Source organism: Lytechinus variegatus, chromosome 6, assembly GCF_018143015.1.
Source record: "Lytechinus variegatus isolate NC3 chromosome 6, Lvar_3.0, whole genome shotgun sequence".
Taxonomy (NCBI): Eukaryota; Metazoa; Echinodermata; class Echinoidea; order Temnopleuroida; family Toxopneustidae; genus Lytechinus; species Lytechinus variegatus.
In genome coordinates this window covers 30,203,275-30,217,057 of record NC_054745.1, presented here as the reverse complement: position 1 = coordinate 30,217,057, position 13,783 = coordinate 30,203,275, and the positions used below count along the sequence as shown (strand labels likewise).

At 36.3% G+C, this 13,783-nt stretch overlaps 1 protein-coding gene across 5 annotated transcripts in view; it reads left to right on the top strand.

Moving 5' to 3' along the window:
• Positions 1-13,783, top strand: part of LOC121417345 (sorting nexin-33-like) — a 67,663-nt gene that overhangs the window by 47,116 nt on the left and 6,764 nt on the right. For 4 of the 5 annotated variants that reach the window (XM_041611021.1, XM_041611022.1, XM_041611020.1 and 1 more), the window contains 5 exons: positions 5,344-5,474; positions 8,775-8,878; positions 9,497-9,600; positions 10,353-10,430; positions 11,740-11,769. In XM_041611021.1, the coding sequence (XP_041466955.1) occupies positions 5,344-5,474; positions 8,775-8,878; positions 9,497-9,600; positions 10,353-10,430; positions 11,740-11,769 (447 nt within the window). The remainder of the gene's footprint in view (positions 1-5,343; positions 5,475-8,774; positions 8,879-9,496; positions 9,601-10,352; positions 10,431-11,739; positions 11,770-13,783) is intronic. The other variant, XM_041611023.1, reaches the window with a different exon arrangement.

Below are 13,783 nucleotides of genomic sequence, written 5' to 3'. Positions count from 1 at the left end.
GATCCATTACGATCACAAAATGTGCGTCGTTTTGGCAGTGCGAAAGCAAATTGCTTGTGATATTCTCAAAAGGAAATAATTGTTGAATAGTACTTGACCTTGTAAGAAGTGAACTGTTGTAAAAAGAAGGCACTTGCAGAAATTATGTTTACTTTCAATGTATTTCCCCCAATGTCACGGTAGTCTCGCGGTGTGAAAGCAAAATCAGAAGAACTTCCCTACCCAGTGATTACTTTATTTCCAAATCGTCTAATGCCAATTCGTCCAATTGCCACCTCGTCTACTATCATTTGGTCTTTCATCAGTTCGTCCACTCACCACATGGTCTACTTTCATTAAAGTCTAATGCCATTCTATCTAATAACCAGTTGGTCCAATAGCCATTTAGTCCATATACCATTTGGTCTAATTGAACTAAGTGTTAATTGTGCAAAATAAATGAAATGAAAATGGGTGTCAGACCAACTTGTATTTAGATAAAGTTGTGATTGGACCAAATGGTTTTTGGACAAAATGTTGATGGACAGGATGGCACTAGACTAAATGTAGACCATGTGGTGAATGGACGAATCGAAGCGCAGCGGTGTAGCGGTTCTGACTCTCGACTTGTAATCAGAGGGTCGTGTGTCCTTTGGCAAGGCGTCAATCCACAATTTGCCACTCTCCACCCTGGTGTTAAATGGGTACCAGGAAGAATGCGAAAGACTATGTAGTATGCCGAGCAATCGAGTCTTGGAACTCTTGTTGGAATGCTCCCCAGGGAAGGTGCACACATTGTATGTGGGCATGCAAGGATCCGATGACCGGGGTAATAATATATCTGTAAAGCGCTTAGAGACACTGTTCCGATGTGTTAAAGTGCTGTATGAATGCGTAATATTATTATCAGAACAGGGATCTGTTTCATAAAACTTGTTATAATAATAAGTTTACAATAATAGTTAAAAGCTACTGAAATCCTTTAATCTGATTGGCTGATAGTAAATTTGTTATGGAAATTGTGCACTTGTTATTTTAAGAAATCTTTGTGAAACGGGACCCAGCTAGCGCTCGATGCAGCTTTGAGAACTCCCCCCCAAAAAAAAAGACAAAGAAAAAAGTCTGGCTCTGATCTGTATGAATACAGAAAAATAATCAGCTTTTATAAGAGGCCTTAAGCTAGTTCTCTAAAATGTACAGAATGGATGTTTTAGTAATCCGGTCGGCTCAAAAGCACCCCTTTTTACGTGTTTCAAAAGTTTTTATGTGAGATAATGTTGGGGTTTTATGACTGATTCTCTATGATTTATGGCAGTTGGAGACAGGTTTCTTATTAGACAGTGCATAGGTGATTTATTGTGTAGCCTTACCTTTTATGATGGTGGCCCCAAGTCTGTGCACCTAACATTTTGAGTTATTAGATTTAACATGAATTTCTTCTTATTTCACAAAATCTTTTGGTTAATAGTGTTCCTTATATTAAGTGTAAGTGTACCAAATTTCTCATTAAAAAATGAAAGAAAATATAGGATTTTCTTGAAAAAACCTCAGGCAGTCATTTTCAGATTGAAAAAAAAAATGGTACCCCATGTCTGCGCACTCAGTCACTTCGCACATGATTCTGGGATTTTGATGACAAAGGCTGCATTTTGAGGCCGTCACATGAAATGCCTTGAATTCATTATTTTCCACCATTTTGAGTCGGATTTTTTGATGAATACCTGTCTATGTATTTCATGTGTAAAGTTCATGCTCGTTGCGTATCTTCTTTTACTAGAATCACGCAGATACGCTGGTGTGCAGACATGGGAGACTGTACAGACATGGGGGAACTGACTATACTCATTCAAAGTTTGATCATAAAACATAGCATACTGGAAAGCCTTTGAGACAGTGCATCATGTATGAAGTAAAGACAGGTTAAAAGAAGGGAATTCCAATTTGATTCTTAATTGGAATTGTGACAAACTCATGCCTTTATTTTCCTCATATTCCTGCTTTCTTAAAAAAACATATAATTCAAGGGATAGGGGAATTGCCCTATAAATAATTTAAAGTACAGTGAAACCTAAAATAAATAAAGTTGCCAGATGGAGAAAGGTGATTTTATCAGCTTCACATTACACCCATTTACCTAAAGGTAATCCAGCTTAACCACTTGAGAAATATCCTTAATACGGTTCTAAAGGGCTATATTTATCCATATTTTATCATAATAACTTTCACTTTTACAGTTACAAAGCCAGTTATTGACATTACACATTTATTGATGTGTAATAATTATACTTCCTATGTTTTTATAGGTCATATTTAATAGTGATTATTTTTAGTCTGAAGAGAGTGAAAATCGTAAAAGATATCGTGAGACTTTCACATAAAAGCATTTTGCAAAATCGTAATTATCCTTGGTTTACCTCTTTCTCTTTCATCACTATGTATTCTTTTTAAAACTGATCTCTTTAGATTTAACTATATACATGTACTTATACTCAGAGTGAATCTGAATTTTGTTGGCTTGCTGTTAATTGTCATAAAGATTGCAAAATCAGCAAGATTATCATGCAAGAATTAGATTTTCTACTTCAAGAGAATAGAAATGAAAGATACTTGAAAATTTTTCCTCTTGTGAATTTCACTATAATTTTTTTTTTTACAAAATCTTTATCCATTCATTTAAAAGAATATATAACTTTTAAATGTAATCTTCTTACCTGAGGAGGTTGTTTATAATTATATATTTAATTGTCTCATGTAATGATTAAAAGAGTCTTTTTTGTACCCTAACCTGTCAAATGTTGTCATTTTACACATATGTGCAATTCCAATCAAAATAAAGATTTTCCTATGCCTCTTGTGAAGATAAAGGCATTATCAATAACATCCCTAACGGATTAACAAAATCTTTAATAATATCCTTTCATTTAAAAGAATAATTACAAAAATTTTGTAAATCCGAAATTGAAGGTGAAGCAATGAATGCAATATTTTTACCCACATCTACATGTATATTGGCATACAGTGGTGCACAACAGTTAGTGAATGCCACCACATAATGAACAGATTTAAAGTGTTCAAGTTCTGCCATGTTTAAGATATTTAATTGTGAAGTCAGATGATAAAATATATAGTGTTCAATAAAGTATGTTTCTCTTGGGCTCGCCGAAACTTGTAGTGTGGTCTATATAGGAGTGCATTTTGTGGTGGGGGTTCACTATTAAACTTTAGAGAAAAAATTACCAGTATCGATGCTGCAATAAAAAATGCAAGATTCATAGAACATATCAATATTTCCGTTGTCATGTTTATTCCCTCAGAATGAAATTAATGTGCAAAGAGTTTATATCATTCTTGTTCTCTTGTTTTCAGGCAGAATTTTTTTTTTATAGATGTACTTTTGTTTTTATTTTGGGCTGCTACTTTTCACAAACAACAATTTTTACATACATATGTAAATCTGCAACATTAGATATTCCACATCACAGTGAATAGGAAATTTCCTAGGGCTCTCTTAATTATTTTTCAGGGCTTTAAAGGGGAATGAAACCTTTGGAACAAATAGGCTTGTGTAGAAACAGAAAAATCAAAGAACAAGAATAAAGAAAGTTTGAGAAAAATCGGACAAATAATGAGAAAGTTATGAGCATTTGAATATTTCAATCACTAATGCTATGGAGATCCTCCCATTGGCAATGCGACAAGGATGTGTGATGTCACTGATGAACAACTTTCCCTTTGGTGGACTATAAAATACCCTCAAAATGTATCTTTTTGTTATGATGATACAAACTCTTTATCCATGATGTATTCTTAAAAAATATGTATTACATGCCCTCATGTAGACAGAACACATGATTTATGGATAGATGTGATAAAAGAGGCAATTCTAGTGAAATATATACTAAAGTAATGGGGAGAGTTGTTCACAAGTGACATCACACATCTTTGTCGCATTGCCAATTCGCTATCTCCATAGCATTAGTGATCGCAATATTCAAATGCTCATAACTTTCTCATTATTTGTCCGATTTTTCTCAAACTTTCGTTGATCTGTTTCTTTGATTTTTCTGTTTTCACACAAGCTATCTTGTTCCAAAGGTTTCATTCTCCTTTAACAAATTTTTCTTCCCCTTTGGAGCATTTTAGGGCGAAATTGTCTTGAGCCCATCTATTTTCTTCTGTGCTTGTAATACAACAGAAGATGACTCAGTAACTGTAATTATATTTTTTCATACAGAATACAGAAGTTCAATGTGAGGAATAATGTGAACTGTCAGTGTCACATACTATTCTTGGTAATGATAATTATTCAATAATACATGTACTGTAGCAATTACAAAGTCCCGATTAGCTACGTGTAGTTTATTCAATGGCGGACTATGCATTATCCCAGAGCTGCCAAGTAGTATTGTACAACGTCTACTTACGTGTAGCTTGTTGTACGCGATCAAATGGGAGGCTGAATGTCACACATTCGTACCGTTGCACACAAGACGTACCATCCAAAATGTACCGTCCAAAATGTACCATTGCACGGCCTTAGAAGGTGACGTCACAATGCGATTTCATTGAATAAGGTGACAATGCGCGTACAGCCCGCTAGCTAAATGCGCAATGCTCTCCAAGATCATGTGCGCTTGTGGGCCCGGCTTGTGGGATTTTGCTTTTCGCTTTCAATATTTTTGCTCCCTTTTCATAGATTACTGGAGGGAAAAACTCTTTTTTTTTTTCATATTTTCGCTAGATTCCGAGGCGTTGTACAACACAAATAGCGAATATTCTTATTCGTGCAATGGTGCGATATTTCGCATTCGGTGAAAGAAAGAAACGATCTATTCAACTCGGCTAATGCCTCGTCGAATAGAGCATCTTTCTTTCACCTCATGCGAAATCTCCCACCATCTCACTCATGCCTATTCGCTATTTGTATACTTATTTTCAGTATTTAGTACTGAAAAGTGAGAAAAATACTGATAGTTTAATTTAAAAAAATGATTTCTAAAGTTTCAGCTTCATGTGTTGTCCTATGGTATTTTTTGAAAATACTGATTTCCTCACCAAAATACTGATTTTCAACTTTAAAAATACTGAAATGTTCTTTTTCAGGTTGGCAGCTCTGCTATCCTAGCTATACATGTAGCTCCATCGGCTAAAGGCACTTGGTGGAATCAAGGAATTAATCCTGCCGAGTACCCATTCACATCACCTGGGTTGAGTGCAGCACAGCATGGCTAAATTTCTTGCGGAAGGGCTTGGATTCGAACCAATGTCCCTCTGATTGAGAGATAAAAGTCGTATGTAAACTACATGTATTAGACCACAACACCTTCCATTCAGTGGGATTTTTTCTTTTATTGGTTTCAATAGGTCGTTATGAGGAAGCTTTCATTGAGAAGAGAATGGATCAACTACAAAGATGGATGAACAGAATGACCGCACATCCTGTGATTGGGCCTAGTGATGTCATGATGCATTTTATTTCATGTACAGACGAAAAGGTTAGTGTCTCCTATCCCTTCTTCCCCCTTCCTATTCCTTCATCCCGCATACATTCGTAATTCTGAATTTTCGTTATTCTGAAGGTTCGGATATTCCGAAGGTTCGTTATTCTGAAGGTTCGTATTTCCGAAGGTTCGTAATTCCGAAGGTTCGTTAGTCCGAAAACGAAATGAGGTTCGTAATTCCGAAAACGAAGTGAGGCTCGTAATTATTTCATTTTTGGATTAACCAACTTTCAGATCAACAAAGCTTATTTCGTTTTTCGGATTAACGAACCTTCGGAACAACGAACCTTGTTTTGTTTTTGGATTAACGAACCTTCGGAATTATGAACTTCACTTCGTTTTCGGAATTACGAACCTCATTTCGTTTTGGTACTAACGAACATTCGGAACTACGAACCTTTGGAAATACGAACCTTCGGAATAACGAACCTTCGGAATAATGACGCTTCGGAATTACGAATGTATGCGGGATGGGGTTGCACACACGACTTACCATCCCAAATTGCTGTTCAAAATGCGTTTCTATTCATTGCGCTCAGTAAAAAATGAAGGTGAAAATACGCGTATAGCCTGCTGGCTACATGTGCAATGCTGCCTGTGGTCAATATTTTTGCTCCCTTTTCATAGGTTACTGCAGGGAAAACCTCTTCTTTTTTCATATTTGGGCTAAACTCTGAGGCGTTGTACAACACAAATAGCGAATATTCTTACTTGTGCAATGGTGTGAGATTTCGCATTCGGTGTAAGGAAGAGGCACTCTATTCAACTGGGCTAATGCCTTGTTGAATAGAGCATCTTTCTTTCACCTCATCCGAAATCTCGCATCATTACACTTGTGCCTATTCGCTATTTCTATATTGTAGATCTCTTCCTCCCCCTTCTCTTCCATTTTCCTTTTTCTCTCGTTTCCTCTCCTATCTTTTCTATCTTCGTCTCCTTCCCCCCCCCCAATTACCCCCCCTTTCCTTCTTGTCTTACCCCGATTGCTCATCCTTTCTTCTTCTTCCTGTACAGACTGCCATTTGCATTCTATATTACTACTTGTGCTTGTCAAGTACTTTGTACTGACTGCATAAGAAACGTTAGCGCTAACAGAGGCCCTGCAACAACCGACAATGTGGCAGCGATGCCCAATGTTACATCAGTGCACTACATACACATTGAAATAAATATTTTGACTTTAACAATCCCAAAGATGTGACTGAGCTTACTGTTACAGTATTGCTCTGTTAGGCTCACAGCATCTCTGTGCGGCTGGCACAGATGAATAGTGCCTGTAAAAACCTCCACAAATCTATGTGTGGCTAAAAACAGAATGAGGCCTTAACGAAGCCTCCTTTGCTGCTCCTCCTGCTTTCCCCCCATTTACTACCTGTTTCTCCATCTCTTCTGCCCATCCTCCTTTTCCTCCCCTTCCATCTCCTCTTCCTCCCCCTTCCTCCACTTCTCCTTTTCCTACCTTCCCCCTTTTCTTCCACCCCTTCCTTCCACCGCCTCTTCTTTTTCCCCTTTCATTCCCTTTCCACCTCCCTTTTTCGGTGACACAACATTTTATCCAGTCTTAAAGACCCTGACCGGTGTAAAAACAATCATATATTAAAAGAAAGGCAATGATTCATACAATACAAATATACCAAAAATATTCTATACATCTCCTTCCATTTTTTAGAAATATTAGATAAAAATCAAAGAAACTGCTCCTCCAAAGTACGCTTCGATTGAGCACCCCACGTCGCCTGGAAAGGATGACGTCATGTTGTGTCTGGAGGGTTGCGATTCCATAGGTTTGTGTACAAAAGCATTGGGTATTTTCTTCCATTTCTATATTATGAATCCAATTTTTTTTTTTCGTTTTCAGATGAAAATGGCACTCACAATTATTCACTGTTGAAATTGATGGAAACCTACAACTATTCACTGCCTTTTTTGTGACTTCTTTGTTTGGCTCTTATTGGGCCTAAATTGCTATGTCAGGAAAAAGTTGTGATACATAATCTGAATGCAGATAGATTTGAAATCTACGCCAAATAAGCAGGAAATAAAATATGGCAAAAACTAGTTCAAAACTGTAGATTTCATAATTTAAGCATGTAGGAAAAAATATATGTGATATCACTCTGTGATGGAAGTGAAGAAAATGGAATGCGTAATCTGGAAAGCAAAAAAATAACCCAGTTTTTCTGTGTACAAACCTATGGAATCGCGACGCTTCTTACACAACGTGACGTCACGGTCTCGAGGCATTTGAAAAGCACAATAAAGCCTATTTTCTAAGCCGGGTTCGAAGTCCGATAATTGGAATATTCTTAAGCAAAATACTCAGCTGGGAAGGGTGAAAATGAATAAAGCTCACATTGCTGTATTAAGTAGCTTATAAGCTTTCGATTGGTATATAATTTGTCAATTTCATTTTTGGGTCCGGTCTGGGTCTTTAACATTTCAATGTTTAGGGTATAGGAGTTTGGATAGTAATAGAGCTTTTGGTTCAGAATGATGCAAAGATTATGATAAGGGTTTATTTAGTTTTGGAACTTAGATTCTATGTTTGGCTTTACGTGCAGATTCTCAATCGGAGCAATTGTCGCATGAGCAGATGTCATGGAACCCAATTTTCACCCCATTTATTCTTTTCTCTTCCTTACTTCTCTATCTCTTTCCCTCTTATATATCATGTGTATAAAGCTGTCTTTCTTCTTTTTTGTTTTCCACTCTATCTTCCTTTGTCCCCCACAAAATCTTTCAGTTGATAATGTTCCTTACATCATAATGAGTTTGTGTGCCAAATATCTCATAAAAATTTGTAAGAAATGTATGATTTTCTTGGAAAAAACCTTGGGCAGTCATTTTCAGATTGAAAAAAAAAAATGGTACCCCATGTCTGCGCACTCATTCACTCTGCACACGATTCGGGGATTTTGATGAGAAAGGCTGGATTTTGAGGCTGTCACATGAAACGCCCTGAATTCATTATTTTTTCCACCATTTTGAGTCGGATTTTTTAATGAATACCTGTCTATGTTTTGCATGTGTAAAGTTCGTGCTCGTTGCATATCTTCTTTTACTAGAATCGCGCAGATACGCGGGTGCGCAGACTTGGGAGACTGCGCAGACATGGGAGAACTGACCATATATTAAGCTGTCTTTCTTCTTTTGTGTTTTTCCACTCTATCCTCCTTTGTCCCCCCCTTTTCATCACCGGATCATGACTGCACGAGGTTGGTGTGGTTGATTGTTTTACACTTCGATTGTCTTACATTTACCAAACATATGTATATATTTTTTATATCTTTGTAGCTCTGGAAACAAGGGAAGAGGAAGGCAGAGAAGGATGAATATTTAGGAGCAGCTTTCTACCAAAACATTGAACCCCCTTCCAATAATCTAGACCTTGCAACCATGTGAGTATGAGCCACATGTACTTCTAATTTTCTTCTTTTTATGCTTGTTGATATTGCTAATGATATTTTTTACGAAGCATTATTATGATTATTCTCAATTGTATAATGGGGCATTTCTATATAAAGGGTACATGTTGAAGGCAAAGTTCACCCTGATGAAAGGTTATTTGTAAAAATATCAGAAAAATATTCAAAATATTGACGAAGGTTTGAGGAAAAATCTATTAACGAATGAAAAAGTTATTAGAATTCAATTATTAGATTTGTGACGTCATATGCAAGCAGCTTTCCTACAAATTGTATGGTTCTAAAAAAATAGATGAAATGTAATTGTACATTCAGTATATATCAGTAGACAAATCATTTCACACCCCTTCCTAAAAAGAAGGAAAAAAGTAATCACTTATCATTAAAAAATTGAAATTTATGCAACATACTGTACGAGGCAGCTGCATGTATATGACGTCACAAATCAAAAACTAAAAATTATAATAACTTTCTTAATTTTCTATTGATTTTCCTAAAAACTTCACCAATTTTTTTTTCTGCTATTTTTGCAACAAACTTTTGGTCAGTGTGTAGTTCCCCTTTAACTTGTGTTTTTTCTTCTCCCGACAGTGAGAGGCAGCACGACACGTTCACGCGGTTTACCAAGAGCTTTGACACCAGTGTGGCACAGATATCACAAGTTATACACGACTACAGCAAGAAACACTTAGGACGTGAGTCACAAGCTTAGTTACATTAAAAAAAAAAGCAGCGACAGTAAACACTGATTTCAGGGGCGGATCCAGGATTTTCCAAAAGGGGGGGGGCATATATTTCCGAGGAAAATTTGACAAGCAAAAAAAAAAGAAGAAAAAAATGGTCTTCACTTTCAAAAGGGGTTGGGGTCACTTCTGTTTTAATGGCATATTTACATTACAAATTTTAATCATATGATTACCACGCTCTTTTTTGATTCATCGATGGTGAAGACAATGATCTATTTATACATCCTAGACAATTATGAATGATTTGAGAGCCAAAATGAGCTGAAATATAATTTCTCTCCTAGCTGTTTATGATTTATGTAACAATTGGCTGTCCATACTTAAACCACAACTTTAATCCTGGGCTTAAGTTAAACCAGACTTCAGAATACCGGCCCATGTATTTATACCTATCAACTGTGTTTCTGTTTCTGTTTGTGGTAACTCCCGTAGGAACTCGGCAGGACAGCATTTTGCTGGTAAACGCCAAGCTGGTATATAACCAATTACCTATGAAACATTTTACGTCTAGGTTAATCAGTCATAGTGGCTGACATTATAGACGACAGATATCACTCTCGGGCCTTTTTATCAAAGTGGAGACAATGGCAGAGTTGGGATTCGAACTCACAACCTTGCGATTATGAGTCCAATGCTCTAACCACTGGACCACACGACCCTGAAGATAAGACTTTACCAATTATTTTTTTTTCAATTCACAGCTTTCAAGAGAGAATACCAGAAAATCGGCAATTCCTTCACAGAGTTAGCAACGACCTTTAACCTCGATAACAGGCCGAGTGAGTTTTCCTTATCGGTATCTGTATAAAATGTTCTTGCTTGCATCTCTCTATGTCCTCTTTTATATTCTTTGAGTCTTTTCCTTTTTCTTTTTTTTTTCCGTTGTTTATTTAACCGACAGACGAGTAAGATACTCATTGTGGCATGGTCGAGAATATAAAATTAAAATTTCAAATACGCATACTGTATTATATTTTTTATTGGGAAGTATTTTAGTAATATAGAGAGAATTGTCTGCATTTGCACTTTGCATGTGAAAAAGCATGAACAGTTGTTAGTCCTTTATATTTGATTGTGATGACAATACAGAGATGCCGACTAGAATTTTCATACAAAGCGCCATTTAGTTTCCTTTCCATTTGATGATAGGGATGATTTGATTAACACTGTATACATTTTTATATGAACTCAATGAATTTATATGTATTATAATGGCATGTAAAACGAGAACCAAAGTATGTTTTTTTTTTAAAGAATAGAAGAGTTCTTGCATGATTTCAATTTCTATCTTCTAAGTCTTGTAGCACTGGGCATTAAAGTGAAAGAAAAAAAATATGGGAAGGAAGGAAGATGATGATGATGAAATATGCTTCTACTGTTTTAACTATTTTCTGCTGATGGTGGTGATGATGATTGTGACAAAGATGATGATGGTGTGTTGTGATGGTGCTACTACTGCTGATGATGGTGATGATGACGATGATGGCGACGATAATGGTGATGATCATGATCATAACAGTGATGTTGCTGGTGATGGTGACGATGATGGTGATGATGATGATGATGATGACAGTGATGGTGGTGATGATGATGATGATGATGCTAGCAACGACGATGATGGTGATGGTGATGATGATGACGATTAAGATGATGATGATGATGATAGTAATGATGGTGATGATGATGATGATGGTGATGATGATGCTAGCAATGACAGATGATGATGATGGTGGTGGTGATGATGCTGTTACTACTATTACTGCTGCTGCTGCTGTGATGACATTGATGATGATGATGCTAGCAACGGTGATGATGTTTCTTATTTTTGTGATGATGGTGACAGTAATACTTCACACTTGTGAACTGCAAGTCTGCAACCACTTTCCTGGATGATTATTATTTGTGAATGAAATAAATATGCATGATATATTAATCATCTTTTTCTGTTCCCCCTTTCAATACGTTGTAATATCCTGTTTTCACATAACCACAAGGGATTTATTTTGTGATCGATATGAATATGCATGATGTAATAACCATCTTTGTCTCCTCCCCCTTCCCTTATATGGTAATGCCCCGTTTTCACAGACCCTCAAGGAACCGATGATCCGCCACAAGGTAGAGAAATATCCAAGCTTTTTATTTCAGTTTGTTTTTTTATTCATTTCTGCATTTTATTTCATCATTTCTGTTTCCATCCCTCTTCATTTGCAAATTTCTTTCTCTTATAATTTCATTATATCTGGTGGGTGTTGAATAAAGCTGTTCGTAAGTTACGAATGACTTTACGCACGACTGGTGACCATTCTTGTGCTAGGTGATATCCCTAAGCAATTGAGTTATGACCTAAGAACATGTTCCAGTCGTGCGTAAAGTCGTTCGTAACTTTACGAACAGCTTTATGAAACACCCACCAGTCGTGCGTAAAGTCGTTCGTAACTTTACGAACAGCTTTATGAAACACCCACCAGTCGTGCGTAAAGTCGTTCGTAACTTTACGAACAGCTTTATGAAACACCCACCAGTCGTGCGTAAAGTCGTTTGTAACTTTACGAACAGCTTTATGAAACACCCACCAGTCGTGCGTAAAGTCGTTTGTAACTTTACGAACAGCTTTATTAAACACCCACCAGTCGTGCGTAAAGTCATTCGTAACTTTACGAACAGCTTTATGAAACACCCACCAGTCGTGCGTAAAGTCGTTCGTAACTTTACGAACAGCTTTATGAAACACCCACCAGTCGTGTGTAAAGTCGTTTGTAAGTTGACAAACAGCTTTATGAAACACCCACTGGTTCATCTCATCACTTTGGGTGGGAGTATGGTCACCTATAAACAAAATCATGCAATAATTGAAAGCACATTTTGTCAAATGAGCACTATAAGCTGACTAATCATTTATTAAGAACACTCATGAATATTCATATAATTGGGAGTATAATGTGAATTCATAATTAGTTCCCTTTTTTATAATTTTCTCGGAATATGATAAATCAAGCAATCAAGTGATGGATATATGTACATCAATTTATTATTTTAATTTGAAAATAAAATAAGTAAATGTTTTACTCAAATCTGTCGAATGGATATCTAAAAAATTGCAATCATGAATGCCAATGTTTTTCTTTTTGCTTTTCATAATTTAGATTATATTATTCAAATAAAAATCAATTGCCATAGTTTTTAATTGTAATTCAATTCTTGCAATAAGCATATCACTCTTGCTTTTTCTACAGTATTTACTGGGCAGCATCATCTAACATCCAATGCATTTTATGACAGAATTTTTAAAGAATTTTATACCAAATATTTTTCCCATCAAAAGTAGCAGCATTTAACATAAGGGGGGGGGGGGGTCATTAAACCAGGTCTGAATAATGATTTAAAAAAGAGTTTTAGCTACTATGTTTTTACCTTAAATTGGCTTCCCCTTATCTGCATTACTATTCTTTTCTAAAACTGCCCTTTTCATATCATTCTCATTTTTATATTTCTATTTTGAAATATTTTCTCCCTCAAATGGTTTGAGAATCTTACTTTGTATGTTTATTCATTTCTTCATTATTCATTTGAACACCTATCATGGCTTGTGTATTAAGTTTTGCACTCTTAAATTCATCATCATTTCATTTATTTCTGGTGCTTACATTTATTTTTTGGTGGAATAATTTCTTCTATCTTTGCCTAAGCTTGCTTTTAATACTTATGATTTTGTAAATTTTTGTTTTGTTTTATTTGGATATTTCTCAGTCAGTTAAATTCTCAATCAAGGTTTGAAATCGATGAACACTGTTGTTGTTTTTTATGGTGCGCAACAAGCTACTGGACACATGGTCCAATGGTGACACAACATTTGCTCCTGCGACATTTGCTCTGGCGACATTTGCTCCGGTCTAAAATCTCAGAGAGCATGGGGTTGGGGTTAGGATTCTAATAGAGTTTTTGTAAAGAGAAGGATTAGGGTTCATTTTGTTTTGGATGTTGGGTTTCATGTTTGGCTCTAACATTCAGATTTTTCATCGGAGCAATTGCCGCCAGAGCAAATGTCGCCAGAGCAAATGTCATGGAACTGACCCAATACTTGGGCCAGGGTATGTAGGTTTTTAGAAGCTCACACAAGCAAGATCTTAGT